At 42.0% G+C, this 21,263-nt stretch overlaps 2 protein-coding genes across 4 annotated transcripts in view; one reads left to right on the top strand and one right to left on the bottom strand.

Annotated features, from left to right (window-relative positions):
* The first annotated feature begins 11,377 nt into the window (after positions 1 to 11,377).
* Positions 11,378 to 12,729, top strand: LOC124878424 (hydroxycarboxylic acid receptor 2-like). Its single transcript, XM_047382358.1, has one exon. The coding sequence runs from the start codon at positions 11,383 to 11,385 to the stop codon at positions 12,337 to 12,339; it is 957 nt and encodes a 318-aa protein (XP_047238314.1). The 5' UTR covers positions 11,378 to 11,382; the 3' UTR covers positions 12,340 to 12,729.
* Positions 12,730 to 20,733: 8,004 nt separating this feature from the next.
* kntc1 (kinetochore associated 1) overlaps positions 20,734 to 21,263 on the bottom strand; it is a 32,991-nt gene continuing 32,461 nt past the window's right edge. For all 3 annotated transcript variants that reach the window (XM_047380875.1, XM_047380873.1, XM_047380876.1), the window contains 2 exons: positions 20,972 to 21,074; positions 20,734 to 20,892 (listed from right to left, as the gene is read on the bottom strand). In XM_047380875.1, coding sequence (XP_047236831.1) covers positions 20,857 to 20,892; positions 20,972 to 21,074 — 139 coding nt within the window. In that variant the 3' untranslated portion in view covers positions 20,734 to 20,856. The remainder of the gene's footprint in view (positions 20,893 to 20,971; positions 21,075 to 21,263) is intronic.

Raw genomic sequence — 21,263 nt, 5'->3', positions numbered from 1 at the left:
ATGTTTCACATTTTAGATGGTGTTAGCTTCAGCCACACTTTGTGCTATGCATGCAAGCTAAAAAGATCAAGTCAGATTGGATGGAGAGAATCAGTAAACCTCTGTTTTCAAATCTTGCCACAAATTCTTAATTTTAACACATGAATATGCTTTGATCTAAAGCATTTCCACCATTATTTTGGCTGTAAATTTTGGACCATGAGCAAATCCAAAGTTGTGAGCTAAAAATGTTCAGCACTTGTGTACTGTGCCAATCAAGACAAGACATAGCTTTTTGTTCTTGCATGCAGCAGTCATCCTTCTGTTTAAATGGTAGATAAACCTGACGATCATCTGCATGACACTGGAAAGCAGTTTTGTCTTTTCTAAATATGGTGCTGATGGGGCAGGTGAGGCACACAAAAAAATAGCAGAGGCTCAAGAATTGAACCCTGCTGGACTCCAGATGTAATGGAAAAATAGATTATTTTAAATCATGTAGACCAATACTATTTTTTGCAAGATTTTATAATATAGTGAAGTCCTACTACACAATACTGTGGGCAGGTTAGCAGAGAATAATGCACCACTGAGTTTTAGGGAGCTGATAAACCGAGGAGAGCCAGGATCACACGGCCATCTGTAGCCAGGAGGATGTCATTTAAAGACGCCAAATCTGGGCTATTTGGAGACTACCAAAAATGTGATTTTGGTCGTCCTATGTTAGGCCAATAAAGGATGAGTTTCACCTTCGAAGTTTTATTCTCTGTTGCTGTTTAGTTTCACTTATCCTTACTTATTATTGTGTAGCTTTCCTTTAGTTTGCTTTTTAATCGTTTACCACAGTGGGCTGGGTTTCTTGCTTCATTACTATCAAACCAAAGGAGCTGTGATATGTGGAAAAACATAATTATAAGTGATAATTTTAGATTGTCTGTCTTTTTACCTTCCTAGAACATCAGCCACATTGTTTAGAGACAAAACAAACAGTTAAATAAAACAGCAACCCTGTAGCTCCTGTTCAGTCATCCACAAAGTCTCGCTTCAGATCGGTGCACAATGCATTCACACTGTAACCAACAACACTGGTCTGGCAGCAGTTTTTAAAAGGAAGACCATATTTTTCAACTACATCACATTGCTCTCAAGGTTGTCCACCTGGACTTTCTTGTTTTGTTTTTTGTTTTTTTGTGTTGGGTGGAGTTGCAACCATGATGTTTTTGTTCACATGGAGTGCAGATGAAGAAAACACAACGACTGATGGGACAACAGACGTTGGACACAAAAGGAACATGTCGCCTGTCCTGCAGGCTATACCTGCTCGTTCACATTTTTCCGCCCCTGTCTGAACTTTACACAAACATTACAAAGCACAATTCAATCTGGTGAGGCAGAATGAATAACATTCGTGGACAAAGAGCCCGAAGATATATGCAAAGAATGTGGCTGACATTACGATGGGTGAATGAAACCATGTAAGGATTGTGAGGAGGACAGTAGTAAAGAGGTTGAAAGCTTAGCTGCTTTCACTTTTCTTCCTTTTTACTTATTTGCTCAAGTTTTCTGCTACAGTTGCTTTGTGTTAAAAAATGTATCCTCCTGGGTTGTTGGACATTTTAAAAGTTTTATAATACATTTTCTTGTTGAAATAAATGGCATAGAATTTGACCGGGTGTTGTGTATTTTGGGGTGGATCTAATATGTTCATGCTTTCATGTTTCTTTAAACTTAATAGAGCAATCTGTGTCCCTTTAGCCTTTTTTGGACCATTGAATCCCATTGAAAATTCATGTTACTGAAAACAATTTCATTGCAACTTGAAACTTTTTCTTAAATTCTATTATATTTCTTTTTTATATTTCCTGTTGAAATCCTTTCAAATGTCATGCTTTCCTTTTTTCCACAAGGTGGAAGTATTGTCTCATGTGCTGTAAAGTAACCAATTTACACATATGGGTTGGAAAAAAAAATCTACTTTTCGTGAATGTTTAATGACTTTGCCCAAAACCGAAAGTGACTAGAGATACTTTAATTATAAAAAACTGGCTATCACTATCCGAAAAGTATACAGTATGTGTAATGTGTTTTTATCTGATGCATTTTTACTTTTAGACATTTGTAAAGATGTGTAACCGTGGAAACAAGGTGTTTGTTTTTTTTGTACAACTGGGATCAGCTGATTGATGTTTCAAAAGCTCAAACAATACTTCAACTACAACCCAAAATACCAGGTGAGTTGGAAAGAAAGCACAGTGGATGCAGAGCTGGAACAAAGAGAAGAGAGAGCATGAGGAAGTACAAACCATCCATTGATTATGATGGGCATTGGGAGACTGTTGGGAAACATGTTGAATGAACTCCAAGTACTACAAAGAATCCAGCTATAGTATCAGAAACGCAGTATTGTTTGTTTCACTGAGACATTGCTGCAGGATCATATCACTGACTCCAGCGTCTCTCTGCCAGGCTTTCTGATCATACGAGCAGACAGAGATTTAAAGAGTAGCGACAAACACCAAGGAGGTGGATAAGGAGTGTTTGTGAACAACAGAGGGTGTATTCCAGGACAAGTTACTGTGAAGTGTTGTCTCTGCAGCCCAAATATTGAACCATTAGAAGTTCGCTGTGGCGGTTCGCAGCCGAGTGTGAAGCGGCTGGGATTAGGATCAGCTCCTCCAAGTCCGAGGCCATGGTACTCGACCGGAAAAGGGTGGCTTGTCCTCTTCAGGTTGGAGGGGAGTTCCTGCCTCAAGTGGAGGAGTTTAAGTATCTCGGGGTCTTGTTCACGAGTGAGGGAAGAATGGAGTGGGAGATCGACAGACGGATCGGTGCGGCTGCCACAGTAATGGGGGCACTGTGCCGGTCCGTTGTGGTGAAGAGAGAGCTGAGCCAAACAGCGAAGCTCTCAATTTACTGGTCGGTCTACATTCCTACCCTCACCTATGGCCATGAACTTTGGGTCATGACCGAAAGAACAAGATCACGGATACAAGCGGCTGAAATGAGCTTCCTCCGTAGGGTGGCCGGGCACTCCCTTAGAGATAGGGTGAGGAGCTCGGCCATCCGGGAGGGGCTCGGAGTAGAGCCGCTGCTCCTCCACATCGAGAGGAGCCAGTTGAGGTGGCTCGGGCATCCATACCGGATCCCTCCTGGATGCCTTCCTCGGGAGGTGTTCCAGGCATGTCCCACCGGGAGGAGGCCCAGGGGACGGCCCAGGACACGCTGGAGGGACTATGTCTCTCGGCTGGCCTGGGAACGCCTTGGGATCCCCCTGGAGGAACTGGAAGAGGTGTCTGGAGAGAGGGACGTCTGGGCATCTCTGCTGAGTCTGCTGCCCCCGCGACCCGGTCCCGGATAAGCGGAAGACGACGAGTACGAGTACGAGTAGAAGTTTTTGTCCTTATTATATTCCCATTGTGGTTACTAGTGTTATTTTGGCTTACATTCCACCATCAGCTGTTCCACCATCACTGCGTGTGATTTCATCAGCTTAGTTGTTACTAGGCTGAGCTTAGTAACAAGGTGGTAGGAGTTTGTCCTGTAGCCATTGGGATACAACAGTTTGTCATCTGCTCTACCAGAGAAAACAAAACGTTGGATTTGTTTTATGCAAATGTCAAGGACTCGTACATCTCTAAAGCAAGACCTCTAGGTAAATCAGATCACAATTTTGTTTTTCTCTGCTCAAAATACGAGCCCCTTGTTCAGAGGCAACCTGTAATAAAGATAACTGTGAGAAGATGGTCACTGGAAGCTGAAGAAGCCCTGCGAGGGGTATACAGAAGCAACTTAAAGTCAAGTTAAGAGACAGCAAGGAGGTGTATAAGAAGCTGGAGAACAAGCTCCAGCAAAACAATATCAAGATGTGTGGTCAGAGATGACTTCAAGCAGAAGGACAATCTGACCAATGGATGTCTGAACAGAGCCTGTCTTGCTTTGATACCACCGAAAACTCACCCATCAGTCCTCAATGACTACAGACCTGTTTCCTGACATCCCACATTATGAAGGTCCTAGACCTAGACCTTGCGCTTTGAGTGTCTCGTTGCTGAAAGGCGTTATATAAATAAACTTACCTTACCTTACCTAGAGAGATTCCTGTTGGCCCACCTGAGTAAGCAAACAATAAACTATCAGGACCCCTTCAGTTTGCTTATCACTGTGGAGTTGAAGATGAAGATGCCATTATGCACCTGCTTCAACAAACTCCGTCATTTGGACAAAGCCAGCAGCACTGTAAGGATCACGTTCTTTGATTTATCCAGTGCATTTAACACAATTCATGAATAACATTAATTTAAAAATGGAAACAGTATGTTTATCCATAACACTTTATTGACAATCTTTGTAAGAGGTGGAGAGAAAATGAATCACAATCAATTTTGCTGCCAACTTTTGAACAACACAATCCATGACTAATTGTTATGTACGGAGATGATTGAATTCATTAATGGCATTCAAAGCAATCTTTGGAAGAGCAGTTTTTGAATGTCCAAGGGACCACGGTGGAGCAATTAATAAAAAAGAAATGTGCACCAAAATAAAAATAGATGAAAATCAGTGTTGTTGTCCACTTTTTATAACATAGTTTCCTTTCAAAGTTGAATTTGCATATATGAGATACATTACAAATTTTGGGTTTTTGGCCTTTATTTGGTTGAAAATTGGTTGAAAATTCTGAAATTTCATTTAAATTTGTGATGTATGATGAGGGAAGCTTATCATTTGATTTATAAAAACATATTGGAAAACTCTATTGCTAGATAATACTTCTACTTCAACCTTTAAAAGACATTTGTTTTGTGTGTCTCTAAGGGACAGTTGGAGCACATAATAAATTGACCCTAAAGGTTAAAAGAGACACAGATGTTTTCTCCTTGTTGTTAAGAGAGCACTTTCAGGTTTTGTCCCCTAGATGGCAGTAGACATGAACATACTGGCGGCATTTTGCAATCTGACCCTGAGATCGAGACACTTTTAATTTCTGTCAGAGGCATGACGACAGCAACAGGAGGATCCAGCGGAGAGTAGGCAACCAAAGAGTGTTTTTTTTCTTTGCATAACATCTCAAGCTCCATCAGATTGGATGGAATACGTCTGTGCACAGCCGTTTTTTTGATTGTCCAGAGATGTTCAATTGGATTCATGTCTAGACACTGGCTTGGCCACTCCAGTACATTCACAGAGGGGTTCTGAATCCACTCCTTTGAGATCTCGACTGTGTGCTTTGGGTTTTTTGTCATGCTGAAAAATTAACTTTCGCACCAGTCTGAAGTCAAGAGCACTCTGGAACAGACATCCAGGATGTCTCTGTACATTGCTGCATTCATCCTTTCCTCTATCATGACTAGTCTGCCAGTTCCTGATGCTGAAAACATCTCCACAGTATGATGCTGCCATCACTATGCTTCACTGTAGAGACTGTATTGGCCTGGTGAAAAGCGGTGCCGGGTTTCCTCCAAACATAATATCTGGCATTCACACCAAAGAGTCCAACTTCTGTCTCATCAGCCCAGAAAATTTAGTTTCTCATGGTCTAAGAATCTTTCAGGAGTCTTTTGGCAAACTCCAGACAGGCTGCAATGTGCCTTTATTAAGGAGTAGCTTTCTACTGGCCACTCTACCATACAGGCCTGGTTAGTAGATTGCTGCAGAGATGGTGATCCTCCTGGAAGGTTCTCCTCTCTCCACAGAGGAACGCTGGAGCTGGACCATGGAGTTGTCACCTCCCTGACTAAGGCCCTTCTCCCCTGATCACTCAGTTTAGATTGCCGGGCACCTCTGAGAAGAGTCCTGGTGGTTCCAAACTTCTTCCATTTATGAATGATAGAAGCCACTGTGCTCATTGGGACCTAGAAAGCAGCAAACATGTTTCTATATCAGTCTTGTATCAGAGGTCTACAGACAATTCATTTGACTTGATGCTTGGTGTTTGTGCTGTGACATGCACCGTCAACTGTGTGATCTTATATAGACAGGTGTGTGCATTTCCTAATCATGTCCAATCAACTGCATTTACCACAGGTCTACTCCATTCAAGCTGTAGAAACATCTCAAGGATGACCAGTGGAAACAATATGAACCTCAGTTCAATTTTGATCTGCATGGCAAAGGGTGTGAATACTTATGTAAATGTGATTTCTTAGTTTTCTATTTAAAATAAATCTGCAACAATCTCAAACAAACGTCTTTCATATGGTCATAATGGGGTATTGTGTGTAGAATACTGAGGGAAGAGATTATTTGATACCATTGGGAATATGGCTGTAACAAAACTAAATATGGAAAAAGTGCAGTGCTGTGAATACTGTCCGGATGTTACATGTGTTTTCCACCATTGGCTGGTACACACACGCTGACTCAAACCAAACCTATATTTAAAGTAAAGCATGTGGTGTCAAAAATCCACCATATTTAAACAAAGAGTATTTATATCTATATGCATCGTAAACAGCAGCTAAATAAGATTGTACAAAGATGCAACAAAACTATCTGCCTAACAGCATGTTGATTGTCTCCCAGTCTGACACAGTACTTTAATTAAATTGATTGAAATTCAGCTCTGTGAGCGGTAAACCTTTACTTTTACTGTGGTGTCTGCAGAAATGCAACCATTACCACACATGCTAATCAAAATGGCCAAAGTATTCTCACCTGTTGAACTTTTTCACATTGTCACATGACAACCTGAAACTTGTATTTTATAAGTATTTCATGAGACAGATTGACACAAACCAGTGCATAACTGTGGATGATGTAAAACGGAAAGTTGAGGGGTTAGTTTGTATTCAGCTCCTCTCAGTCAGTACCTTGTGAAAGCAATGTTTTGTTGCAATTACAACTGCAAGTCTGTCTTCAAGATGTCTCTTTCATCGTTGCTGAAAGAAAATCAACTCCACAGCATGATGCTGCCACCACCACATTCCATTCTGAGGATTGGCTGTTAAGGGCTAAATGCATAAACATGCAACAATTTCAGATTGTTTTTTTAAATAATTTGTTCAGCACTAGAGTTGATAGTAGGTAGACAGGAAGGAGGGGCAAAGAGAGGGGGAGACATCTGGCAAAGGTCGCTGGGTTTGGGACTTGAACCCAGGACAGCCACTTTGAAACTATAGCCTCTTTAAATGGTCACACGCTAAACCCCTACACCACTACACTAAAAGCCATGCATCTTTTTCCTTCTACTTCATCATCATTCTCTACTTTGTGTTGGTCTCTCACATTAAATCCTTATAAAACAAAACTGAAGTTTGTAGCTGAAAAAAATCTGGAAAAGTTCAACCATTGCAAAATCTCATCTGCTCTATCGAGCAAGATAAAATGAATAAATTCATTTGTGCGCTCTCAAAAAGGCTTTTAAAGGTCAATTGATGCTCTAATGTAGCTTTTCTAAATGTTTTTATCTGCATGTTTTTAATGTGATTCTCTATAGATGCATTGGATCAAGGCATCTGTGTCATGATGGTTTGTGTTTCTTCCATTTGATTTAAATGAACCAGTTGATAATCACCAACAGGATCTTGGTCACTGTTTACAAAGGGTTACACCCATGCACATGCAGCTCTGGGTGGGTAAGGTTACAGGTGGTCATCATGGGGAAAATGGTTCATTTTCACTCTGATCTAGACATAAGCCAACTTAATTTATAAATCAACTGCAAGGCAGTGTGCAAAAGTCACATCAGCACCTCTTCTGCCTGAGGAAACCTTTAACTGACCAAACCATAATTCCTCTTTTTTTTATCAGCCAGTTTTATTCCTTTCCTTGGTGTCATGGTTTGGTCATGCAACTCTGGGAGGAGTTCAGCAGATTGTCATCTAGACTGATTGGAGAGCTCCAACAATCAGTTCCATCCATGTAAAGACGCAGGTACAACGGATGGCCGCTTCTGTTTTAAATGATGACTTTCATCCCCATTCACAGGATATTTGTGTCAATGTTGTGGGTTTGGAGGCAGGACTGGGATGCAGAACATGGCGAGGAGGCCCCATAGTGAGTAGATCAAGTTTAATAATTTAACTGATGGTGGACTTACAGAAGGCAGGCAGAGTACAAGCAGGTTATCCAACAACACAAGTTCAGGAGTCAAAACAGAAAACAAACAAGGAGAAACTCTTTATAAGCTGAGGGAAGTGGAGTATGGATCAATTAGACTGGGAGGCGGGTAATCAGGGGAAATATGAAACAGGTGTGGACCAGGCTGCAGGGAACTGAGGGAATATGTTACTAATAAAAACGGAAGCTAGAGAACGCAGAGACAGGAGGGGAAAACTAAATTAAACTAAAGGCAACTCTAGGGAAAGGAAACCTCAAAATAAAACACAAGGCTAAATCTGGAAGGAACAATAACTAGACAAAGCAGGGACATGAAAAACTATACTCAAGAGCTAGACTGGGAAAGAACAACTAATCTTAAGGGGAACAAGCTACTGGGTAAATAATAACAAAAAAGGGGTCTGAGGCCAAAGGGAAACTAATAAACTAGAAGAATGCAACAAGAACAAAAAAAAACTAACAGTAAACAAGCACAGAAACACTAACTGAGAAACTAAACAAATACAAAACCCAAATGGCAGATCCTGACAGTTTGAGATTCTTCCCCAAAGAAGAAGATTCTTAGTCTCTAAATGTAGGACCAGACATTTTAAAAACAGCTGCTGTTACTGAACTGAACAAGTTGAAATGATACTGCCACTTTCAGTGGATTTTAATGGATGTAACAGATTTAAATAAATATAGAATATTTTGGCTTTATGGTCTTTACTCACTGGTTTTATAAAGATTTTTTTTCTCGCATATTTATCCTAATTTTTAAGTCTTCTGTCTCCTGCTTTGATTTGTGAAGGAGGACTGTATTTCTCTGAATGGTTCAGGTTGTATTGAGATGTTTGTATGAATGTTTTGAACCACTACCAATGAAACAAACTACCTACAGCTGTCAAAGTAACCTTGAACAGAGTGATCATATACCTAGACTCAAACAGATACATCCTATATGCGGTTCAAATGATTTTAAGCAGGATGCACCTCAAACACAAGCCTTCTGTAGCTACCAACAGACCTCTACCATAATACTGGCTGGATATTTAATCTCTGTTTTTGGCAAAGGTGATTGCAGCGATTGAAGATAAAACCCAACTTTTAGGCATGATGCTCACAAGTCCAGTAGGCCTGAACATTAGGCCTTTTTCTAGAAGCTGAATGTAATCCTGCTTTATCCATTAGAAACTGTTTGGATGCATGTTTGGGATCATTGTAACTTTGGATCATCCAACTGGGTCTAAACTGTCCCCTCAGATGAAAGGAAACAACTAAGCACGCCAATGACTCATAACTGTAAACTATAATGACACTGCAAGTCTCTTTCACACTTTGTTGAATGCTATAAATAACACGAATCAGCCACATGTTTAACACCACCATTTATATTTCACACCCTTTTTCTCATCAGATGTATCAGTGAATAAAGACTATGAGCACAATCACACATTGTGACCATGCTGCTGGGAAATTTCTGTTTTTATTTCACTTCATCTGTTTAGTGACATTCGCTGAATAAAACTGCAACATTGATGAGGATGTAGAAATCTGAACTCAAAGGAAAAATATCACTTCTCTACACTAACTACAGCTCTGAGTACAGACAATGCCTATTAATAGAAGGACTGAAAGCAGTGAAACCTTCCTAAGGAACCTTAATGTGTTTTACTGGAATTTTATTTTACAGCCCAACAGAATTTAGAATATAATTGTGAAGTACCAGGAGAAGGACACATAGAAACCAGAAAGGTATGGCGTAAATTTGTAGTCAGCTCCCCCTGAGTCATTACTTGGTTAAACCACAAAATGCTGCAGTTAACTTCTAGTCCTTTGGAGTACCTCTGTATCCACATTGTACATTTACCTATTCTTTTTTGCAAAACGGCTTAAGTTCAGTCAGAGTGGATGTAAAGCATTTATGAACATCAACTTTAAAGTCTTGCTTCAGATTCTCAACAGGATTTAAGTCTGGACTTTGATTAGGCCATTCTATCACATGGATTGGTCTAACGGTCATTCCATTGTAGTTCTGATTGTGTAATGGGTGAGCAACGTTCCTGTTAAAGAAAACCATTCCCTCAACATGATGCTGCCACTACCATGGATAGTAAGTTCAGGCTATGTGTGGAGCACCTACCACCAAATGTTTGTTGTGTCACCTACTTGGCCCATAACAAACACTTAAAATTGAACTTCTTATGCCTTACATTTTCCCATACAAGTGAAAGTTTTGGAGTGTGCAACTAACAGTTGTCCTGTCAACAGATTCTCCCACCTGAGCAGCAGCTCCTCCAGAGTTAGCATGGGCCTCTTAACTGTTTCTTTGGTTAATGCTCTCCTTGTTCAGCCTGTCTTTTTGCTACATTCTTTTTTCAGGATTGAACAATACTCTATGAGTTGTCAGCTGGGGATACTGTTTTACAACCCAACACTGCTTTAACCTTGTCTGCTGTGTGTTCTTTGGTCTTCATGATGGTGTTCATTCTCTAATGCTCTCTAACCTTTGACACCCTCACTGATCAGCTCCATTTATAGTGAGATTAATCGATTCAGGTCTTTACTGATGAGGTGATCTTTGAAGGTAGCTGGTTGTTTTATTTAGGGTTATCAGGGTTACCTTTACTTACCAATCTACAAATATTGTTTTGAAAACTACTGACATTTATTATTTTGACCCATGACCTGAAATTTAAATAAAATGCAAAAAAGTTTGTGTTGGTAATGTAGCAGAATGCAAAAGTGTTAATGCTTTTGTATGAATGCACTGCAGGCTGATGCTTTGGGGAGATACCTTTTTCAGCTGTGCCACAAATATGTTTGACTTGCCTTTAACACGTGTGATGTTTGCTCTTCACGTTTCAATTCTGTTCTTAGAAAAGTTTCAGAAGTGGAAATAATAGATGCTACTGAAAGGAGAAGTGCTGTTACTAAGAGATGCGTGTTTATTTTCTATAAATAAGTCAGTGTAATATTTAAAAGGTATTTCCACAGTTAAGATGCTTTTAATCCAGTTTGGTTAATAGCTTTGATTCAGCTGGACCGTGGTTACAATCTTCTACAAGATGATAAGGTCAATAAAATAAATGTTTAAAAATATATAAAAAAATATATGCTTCTTGCCATTATGTAAACAGATGGATGTTATTTAAAATAAATGAACATCTGTGCAACTTTCTGAAGAATTATACACCTTATATGAATTAAATGTCTGCATCTCAAAAGAAGAACCTTGTGGCTTCCTGAAAAACTCAAACCACCCAACTAGCTCTTTTTTTTTCTGTGTTAGGGTTTCCTCTTTAAAAAGGGCAGAACCTTTCTGGGGCTCATTCTTTCATCTGCAGGCATCAAAGCAGCACCAACATGCTGTGCAACTTCAGCGGACCCGTGCTAATCCGAGCGCTCCCTCCGCTGCTGCTCACAGAGTTCATTCTGGGTCTTGCTGGAAATGGTTGGGCTCTGTTCATCTTCTGCTTCCACCTGAGACCCTGGAAAAGCAGCACTGTGCTGCTCTTCAACCTGGCAGTAACTGACTTCATGCTCATCCTGGCTCTGCCTCTCCGTGCCAGCTATTACCTCTCAGGGATCAGATGGATGTTCAGAGACACAATCTGTAACCTCTGCCTCTTCATGCTGGCGATGAACCGCAGCGGGAGCACCTTCTTCTTGATGGCCATCGCAGGGGACAGGTACATGCGTGTGGTGCATCCCCACCATCCCATCAACTCCCTGAGTGTGGGCAAGGCCATGCTGGTAGCGCTTGGGCTGTGGCTGGTCCCCATTACAATGACAGCCCATGTCTTCTTTCTGAAACACATCAACACAACCTACTGTGAGAGCTTCATGTTGGACACAGACAGACATACAGGAAGCTTGTCCTGGCATAAGTTTACGTTTCTCTTCTCTTTCTACATGCCCCTGCTGGTGATTCTCTACTGCACCTTCCACATCATCATCCACCTGAGGAGGAGACAGCTGACCCACCAAGCCAAGTTCAAGAAGGCTCTGTACTTCATTGTTGTGGTGGTGGTGGTTTTCATCATCTGCTTCCTTCCCAGCAACATCACTCTGCTGGTCATGTGGATCAAGACACTCAAAGGATTCAAGTGTGCCGATATTGAGCAGCTAAACACTGTGTTCTATATTACCATCAGTCTGACTTATCTCAACAGCGTGCTGGACCCCGTGGTCTACTACTTCTCCAGCCCAGCTTTTAAGAACATCTGCAGGAAAGCTCTGCATCTGCCTACGACAGAGACTTGTGAGAGCACAGACATGAAAATGCGTGAGACGGCATCCCAGTCGCTCAGCCAGCTGTGATCAGATAACAGCTAAAAATGCGAGTCATATTTCCCAATTTAGCCTCATGTTTTAGTTAACACCAAATAAGATGCCATTTTACTTCCTTTCAAGCTATCAAAAAAACGTTCTTTGCACTTTTCTAGCACAAGCAAGCCTCAGCATGTTTATATATAACTTACCATGAAAGCACTTTTTAGAATTTCTTTTGCTAAACATTTTATATGAAGGTTTTGCACTTTTTGATCAGTTTCACTGCATACGTTGCTTTGAAGAGACTTTTTTCTTCTCATAACCTGATGGTCTTTGCTGTCTATATTTAATTCAGTTGGAACCATAAATGTTTTTATTGTTATTACTGTCATGTATTTCTGTGTTATTCCAGTCACAACATTAAAGTTATGAAAGTTATTCACTGCAGAATCTTAATCTCCATAAACTTAGAAATCAACCAACTCTGTTTTCCAAATCTTAATAGTTTCTCCACATATCTAAAACAAGAAGAAGGGTTGCAAACTGTATTCTTATCTTCCAAAAAGTCCCAGTACTCTAGGAGAATATGCTATGGTCTGAAGGAACCAAAACTAGAACTTTTGGCCACAAGTTTGGAAGGCATGTTCAACACAACAAAATATAGTGGTGGCAGCATCATGCTGTGGGATTACTTTTCTGTTAATAATCAGGAACTGTTCTAAACAGCAGCCAGCTTTGAGCCTAAAACCTTCAGGTACCTGGTGGAAAGCTTAAGAGGATTTCTTCTTTTTTTTTTTTATCAAAATGAGTCCATGTGTAGGTCAAAATAAACAAAACCCTGACTTCATGACAGGAAAATCAAACTTTTGTATTGGCCTCGTCAGAGTCCAGAGTCAGATCTGTGTGGTCACCTGAAGATGTATGTGGACAAAACACCAGCTTTCCTGTCTCCCATGAAAATAAGTATTCCCATAGCATGATGCTGCCACCATCATGTTCATGGGGAGATGATGTGTTCAGTTTTTGTTTTTCACCGCAGTGTCTTAGATGTAGGTAAAAAAAAAAGTTCAGTATTGGACTCATCTGACCAGAGCAGTTTCTTACTTCTTAATTATCTAATTACCTTTATGCCAATGTGATGTACTTTTCCTATTATATCTTTTTTTTTTCCATGTACAGCACCTTGAATTGTCTTGCTACCGAAATGTGCTATATAAATAAACTTGTCTTGCCTTACTAATGTTTACTGTGGTCTGCAGCAAACTGTAAACATGATGTCTTATGGCTTTCTTCTCATAAAAGTCAGGTTGTTGAGTGTGTGACAAATAGTGGTCCTGACAACAGATCCTCCTGAGCTGTGAATCTTATGCAGCTCCTCCAGAGGTAACCCGGGCCTCCTCACTCATCTGATTAATGCTTTCCTTCCCTGGCCTGTCAGTTTAGGGTGACACATGATCTTTGTAGGTCTACAGTTGTGTCATACTCATTTTTAGGACTGAACAAAGCCTGTCGTGTTGTTTGGTCGCCACTGAACTGAGTGAAATGAGATGAAATTAAACACAGGTCGTTACTAAATAGGTGATGCACTGGATTTTTTTGAGTGGTGGCATAATAAAGAGTGACTGAATGCACGTGCAAGTGAATACACAGCTTGTCATTGTCTTTTGACTTCACAATCAGGGACTACCTTGTGTTGGTCTATCACAAATTCCTAATTGTTGTACCATTTGTGGTACCAGGTGATACTACACCTCCCATCATGTACTGCAGTTAACAGGAAGTGGGAATTGCAGCTCTGATGTCACAGTGGGCTATACAGGTCCTTCTCAAAATATTAGCATATTGTGATAAAGTTAATTATTTTCCATTATGTCATGATGAAAATTTAACATTCATATATTTTAGATTTATTGCACACTAACTGAAATATTTCAGGTCTTTTATTGTCTTAATACGGATGATTTTGGCATACAGCTCATGAAAACCCAAAATTCCTATCTCACAAAATTAGCATATTTCATCCGACCAATAAAAGAAAAGTGTTTTTAATACAAAAAACGTCAACCTTCAAATAATCATGTACAGTTATGCACTCAATACTTGGTCGGGAATCCTTTGGCAGAAATGACTGCTTCAATGTGGCGTGGCATGGAGGCAATCAGCCTGTGGCACTGCTGAGGTCTTATGGAGGCCCAGGATGCTTCGATAGCGGCCTTTAGCTCATCCAGAGTGTTGGGTCTTGAGTCTCTCAACGTTCTCTTCACAATATCCCACAGATTCTCTATGGGGTTCAGGTCAGGAGAGTTGGCAGGCCAATTGAGCACAGTGATACCATGGTCAGTAAACCATTTACCAGTGGTTTTGGCACTGTGAGCAGGTGCCAGGTCGTGCTGAAAAATGAAATCTTCATCTCCATAAAGCTTTTCAGCAGATGGAAGCATGAAGTGCTCCAAAATCTCCTGATAGCTAGCTGCATTGACCCTGCCCTTGATAAAACACAGTGGACCAACACCAGCAGCTGACACGGCACCCCAGACCATCACTGACTGTGGGTACTTGACACTGGACTTGTGGCATTTTGGCATTTCCTTCTCCCCAGTCTTCCTCCATGACTCTGGCACCTTGATTTCCGAATGACATGCAGAATTTGCTTTCATCCGAAAAAAGTACTTTGGACCACTGAGCAACAGTCCAGTGCTGCTTCTCTGTAGCCCAGGTCAGGCGCTTCTGCCACTGTTTCTGGTTCAAAAGTGGCTTGACCTGGGGAATGCGGCACCTGTAGCCCATTTCCTGCACACGCCTGTGCACGGTGGCTCTGGATGTTTCTACTCCAGACTCAGTCCACTGCTTCCGCAGGTCCCCCAAGGTCTGGAATCGGCCCTTCTCCACAATCTTCCTCAGGGTCCGGTCACCTCTTCTCGTTGTGCAGCGTTTTCTGCCACACTTTTTCCTTCCCACAGACCTCCCATTGAGGTGCCTTGATACAGCACTCTGGGAACAGCCTATTCGTTCAGAAATTTCTTTCTGTGTCTTACCCTCTTGCTTGAGGGTGTCAATAGTGGCCTTCTGGACAGCAGTCAGGTCGGCAGTCTTACCCATGATTGGGGTTTTGAGTGATGAACCAGGCTGGGAGTTTTAAAGGCCTCAGGAATCTTTTGCAGGTGTTTAGAGTTAACTCGTTGATTCAGATGATTAGGTTCATAGCTCGTTTAGAGACCCTTTTAATGATATGCTAATTTTGTGAGATAGGAATTTTGGGTTTTCATGAGCTGTATGCCAAAATCATCCGTATTAAGACAATAAAAGACCTGAAATATTTCAGTTAGTGTGCAATGAATCTAAAATATATGAATGTTAAATTTTCATCATGACATTATGGAAAATAATTAACTTTATCACAATATGCTAATATTTTGAGAAGGACCAGTATAAGAACATGAGAGCCGCTCCACCATTGCTTTTTCTCCCGCTGGAAACCGAGACCTGGTTACCACGCAATGGAGGTGCGCATCTTTCTGGAGAAGAAACTCAGAGGTGGCTTTTTATTCATTCTCCTCACTGGCCAAACTCATGAGAAGCTCAATGAGCTAAAGCTTACTGGGATAAGAAGACCAGTAGGTTCTTACCTTACCGATCGAAGGAGTGGACTTGACACGCAACTCAAGAAAAACCCATTGAGGTTTTCCTAGGAGATGACATTTTCCTCTTTGTTTTTGCTCCAGTCGACTGCTGACGGTCCGCCATATTTTTCCCCTTTTGCCAAAGGAGGAGAAGCCAACCATCCTTGAGTTTCTTGTGGATGCGTAACAAATCTCCCCCGCTCCAGAGAAGACGACACCATGTACTTCCGTTCTGGTTTGATTTCTTAGTATGATAGAAATACCTTAGGCAGGATAGAGTTGGATTTTAGGGTGATTTAGAAGCGCCACTTATTATAGCCCTATGTGTTCTAAGTGTATGTGCATGAAATGTCTTATTGAAGCTTTGACTGCTGTTGGACTCTGAAAGCTACTGTGCTTTGAAGCTGCGTGTGTCTCTCTGTGTTTTGAACACCTGAGCGCAGACTCAGGTGAAATTAAAAGTTGGACTGCTAGAACCTCATGGTGGAACACTCACTGTTCCATTATCTTCACTCGTAGTGTTTTTCCACTGGTTGCCTAAAAGTTTTACAACCCTTTGTGTTTCTCTGAGCTCCCATTGTGGGGGTTTTATGACTACAGGTTGGTGGAGGCCACTCCAAAAGCTTTGTTCCATTACCATAAACTGCTGGTTTGACTTTCATAGACCCTCAATGTTGTTTTATCTTTGGTTATTTTACCCCTTTTTGTGCAGAATTTTGCATGCTTGATTAGGTGAAGATTATTGAACCAGAATAGCAAAGTGCATCAGGTCTGTTGATTCATCCTTTATGTTTATTTTTTTCTAAAAGAAAAAAAATTATGATTTTTTGTTTGTTTGTTTGCTGTATTACTTCCATTAAAGTGTAGGGTAAGCCACAGTTTGAATGGTCAAATATGCATAACCATTTTTAAGCACTCCTATGACCTGCAAGATATGTATGGATCAGACAGCTGGCTGAGTGCTTAGTCTGTTTGTATAAAAAAAACAAAAAAAAAAAAACTGAGTTACTGCTAATTGATTTTAGCGATCATTCATAACTGAACAGTTTGGTCTGTTTGTGTTGCCATTAATTGGTTTTAGCGGTCGTTCATACGAAGTTGAACAGCTTAGTCTGTTTGTGGGACTGCTAACTGATTTAGTGATTGTTCATAGCTGAACAGTTTTGTTTGTTATTGTGAATTTCAGCCAATATGGAGAAAACACCCCAGGCTGCAGCTGGAGGTGTGACTCAGGAGGGCTCCATAGGAATGCAGGCACAAGAAGTGATTGGGTTGTTGATCCTGTTATTCCCAGAGGAGCGTAAAGGTCTTAATGATTGTAGCACTGAGCAATGTGAAGCAATGATTCAGGAGTTGCTCCAAGTCATTAAGAACACACCAAAAGACAGGGGGGTCGCCGATGTGTTAGGAGAGCTCACTCTTTTGCATCAGCGAAGGTTAATGTTGGAAGTTGACCAGCGTATTAAACTGCAGTTTGAGTTGAATGATACTTTGCAGACGGTTAGAGGGTGAACAAACAGAAGCTGAAAATAGGTTGGAGACAGCTGAGTGTAGCCAAGCCACTCCCCCAACCTTGGAGGACTGGGGGGCCAAAATAAAACCCACCTCACAGGTTAAAACCTTTGAAGGTGAGCCATACCTGCGACACCCTGAGAGAACCTGCATGCCAGATCTGTAGTAGAAGCAACTCTCCAGAGATTCCCTTGCCAGGCTCATGGGCTTCCCCATACATCCACCGAGTCCAGAACAGGTGTGAGCAGTTAGACTAGGTTCAGTGGTGCGGTGCCCCACCCCACTGTAGGAGACAGCCATGAACAATACCTGGCTGAGGATCCAGTAGAAGTAAATAGTTCAAGGTTTAGAGGCGAGCAGCGTTCGAACTTGACTCGCAGTATCCTCCTCTACGATCCCTCACCTCCGCCAAGGCAACAGGGGAGCCATCTCTGGGACTCAGGTGGTTCATACCGCTGCCCAAGACTTGAGTCCATGGGGCACACCATTGCATACCATGAGCGGCCTCCAGTGCCTCTCCCGAGGGTGAAGCATGATGCCCGGATACACAGTCGATGTGGCAGGAGTGAACTCTCAGATGATGACTCAGATGGGCCAGCCCCAATCCCTAAAAGTGGATTGCCCACTTGTCAGCTTGAGTGTCTTGCCAAAGACATAGAGCGTTTCGACCCTAATAATGCAGAATCAAACATTCATGAATTTCTTAGGGGAGTTGAACGCTTTCTTTTAGATTTGTGTTTCCCATCGGCTCGGGAAAAGTTGAAGCTCATCTGGAAGACAACAACCAGGACAACCTTGTGTTCATGGAGGGCCTGTCCCCTGGAGTCTGACACCGTTATTCGACCCTCTGTGAAGCTTTAAGGGAAGAATATTCAGGAAATGCCTTCAACCAGAACCCATGTGAAGAACAGGTTAGGGGAACAACATAGGTTTGGTTGTTCCACAGTCCAAGTTGCAGCACCACTTCCGGTCGATCAGACGACCTAACCGTCACGTGAGGCCCAAAGGTAAACCTGATGGTAAAGGGTGGAGTCAACAGACAGGATGGAACTTGAGGATAGAGATGGAGGATGCCTTCTGCAAGATTCTGACAGAAGAAGTCCGCCAGGTATGTGCCCAACCTCCACCATCATTAGAGGCAGCCGACCATCCGGTGAAACCCAACCCAAAACCCCCATCAGCATGACTAGGCGTGGACCCAGTCTCCACAGCCATCAGAATCTACCTGATCGGATGGGGAGACACACGTGTGAAACTCCAAGAACCCCTTGGGACCTCTCCAGGAGAAAGACCACAAACCATTTTTCCAAGGTTCTTAGGTAAACTGAACCAAAATGAACATGCACGTTGCCTATACAGTCTGACCATTATAGGAGGACGTGTCAAACTGAGTTTTCATTTTGAAACAGGATCAGAGATCAACCAGATGTGCTCAACCTTATTTGAGGAGGTGAGTAATGCCATGCTCTCCCTCAGTAAACCATTTCAGGTCAAAGCTTGTGAAGTAAGCATCACCATCTACACCCAAGACCAATGGTGCATCACTATTCGAGTGGAGCTGGACATCCCAACCCAAGAAATGACTCTGTGCACAAAGAGCACAGAGCCTTTACTTGGTGGTCAGGACCTGCTGGACAGGCTGGCCCCGCCAGGACCAACTATGGGTACAGATGGAGGTGCCAAAACCACTGGGTGCAAGCAGCAAACCTTCCATTGTGACCAATCAGGTTGCCAGCTTAGAAGAGCCCAAAGAACCTCTTGGGCCCTCGTCAGAGCCAGACATAGGCACCTCTGGGACACAGCTGCACCCAGCCACCCAGAAAACTCCTCCCCACAGTCACATATCATTTCTTTGCTCTTTAAGGAACACGGGTGTGAAAACTTACAGCCCCAAAGTGGTGGAAGGTGTACACCTGGAAACCACATTCATACCAGATGTGCTTCAAGCATTCTGGCTGGAAAGATCATCAACCATTAGAGAGCTGTATACACGCTTGTGCCAAGAAGATCCAGTTTTAACTGAAGTGCAACGTATCCACACACCCCTTTTAGCAGATGGGATCCACCCTCTCCTTAAAACAGCCAGAGTGTGCACCTAAAGTATGCAGTTTGGCATAAAACAGCTCTCCCATACTTTCAACATTGTTCCAACAGACCAAAGGAGGGTCACATTAACCTATGCCCACTACTCTCCTGTAGGGGGCCATAGGAGCTACAAAGCCCCACTTCACACACCAACAGGTGGTGTTCTGCCCTCCAACGTCTCAAGACACCCAGGTCTGCATCCAAGGATGTTTAACCTACCGCCAGTTTCAGCCACTCAGTCAACCTCTGCTTCAGCGAAGGGGGGTTACATTACTGTGGTTCCACCTACAGACCAACTGGGTTGAACCAGTCCCAAAATTAGCAGGAGGTAACAAATTCCTCCTAACTGTGACATGCAGCTTCATTAAGTGGGTTGGATGCTTGTCAGCACCAAATGACACTGCCACCCCAGCTACTGCTCTTTTGCTGAACCAGATGAAGTTCTATATCGAACTCTCCTCCCCAAAAACAGAGCTTGTCTCCACACAGGAGAAAGAAGAGACCAGCGCGTAGGACCAGTTCAGACAGGTGCATGTTTCAACACTCACTAACAACTAACAACTTCCCTTCAACACCCACACAAATGTGTGGTGGTTAGGTGTGTGTCAAAATGTAAAACAAAGTTTAGACTTTTGCAGGACGCTTTGAGAAGTCAAAAATGATGATCAGCTCACAGAGGGCTCAAAGAGGAGGCCCTCCTTTCTTAACATTAGCTGCTTGCTTCTCAAGAGTCTAAATATTAGGAAGTATTTCATTATATACAAAATTGTCACCAAACCCGTGGCATTTCCCATCACATAAAGCCATCTTGTGGGACTTCCTGATCATTTGTTCCCACAAAGTCGTTTGGAAAAAAACAAAGCTTTTGGGGCTCCTCAGTCCTGACTGCCATCTAATATTTGCCATCCTGAAGGAAAAGACTTTCTGTATTTTGCAATGCAACGTGGGATGATCTGCAACAAAGCTCAAAAAAGATGAGGCTTTCCTACACAGGGTTGAGGAAAATTATGAAAAGGTTTTACAGCTTTTGCAGTTTCATTTGGCTGACTGATAAGTTGCTCAACGTTCATCTATTATTCCAAAGGCCTTTAATTTCTGATCAATGCTGAAGGGCTGAAATGACCAGCGCCCCATAGAAATAAGATATAAGAATAAACAAGCTGGAAGGTAAATAAAAGAGATAAGTTGTTTGTTTTTTGCTTCTTTAAGAATTGCTCAACCAAAATTTCAGGAATGAGTTTATTCCAATGTTTGTTAACAATTCAAAAAGAACAAATGTTAAGTGCAAATACTGCATCTCAGTCTAAAGAAGACAACATTTATAAATATAGTATAAAACAGTGGGGCCTTATCCAGATACTCCATTGGTCATGTTGAGAAACTCCTGAAAAACAGATGAAAATGATATTTAGTTTGGTTTATTACCAACACAGAACAGTAACAGGTTAGTAATATGAATGTACCTTCAGGCAGTCCTGTGAAAGTGAGCCGTTGGACAGCGTTTTTCCTCGTTGGTGCTCACTGTGCTTCAGGTACTCACGAGTGAGCAAATCGGCATCATCATGACTGAGGAGAGTTGTCACACATTTTAAATAAGCCAGAAATGTGATGTAATTTACCAAAGCTACGTGGTGTTTTGAAATGCTCGCTCTGTAAGCAACGGATATACACACACACACATATACACACACACACACACACACACACACACACACACACACACACACACACACACACACGACCCCGTCGATGCCA

This window comes from Girardinichthys multiradiatus, chromosome 12, assembly GCF_021462225.1.
Source record: "Girardinichthys multiradiatus isolate DD_20200921_A chromosome 12, DD_fGirMul_XY1, whole genome shotgun sequence".
NCBI classification, from domain to species: Eukaryota; Metazoa; Chordata; class Actinopteri; order Cyprinodontiformes; family Goodeidae; genus Girardinichthys; species Girardinichthys multiradiatus.
The sequence above is the reverse complement of the archived record's forward strand: the minus strand, read 5'-3'. Positions and strand labels throughout refer to the sequence as shown.

What these genes read in the sequence shown, in the direction of transcription:
- LOC124878424 (XM_047382358.1), top strand. Translation starts at nt 11,383, where the DNA reads ATGCTGTGCAACTTCAGCGGACCCGTGCTAATCCGAGCGCTCCCTCCG.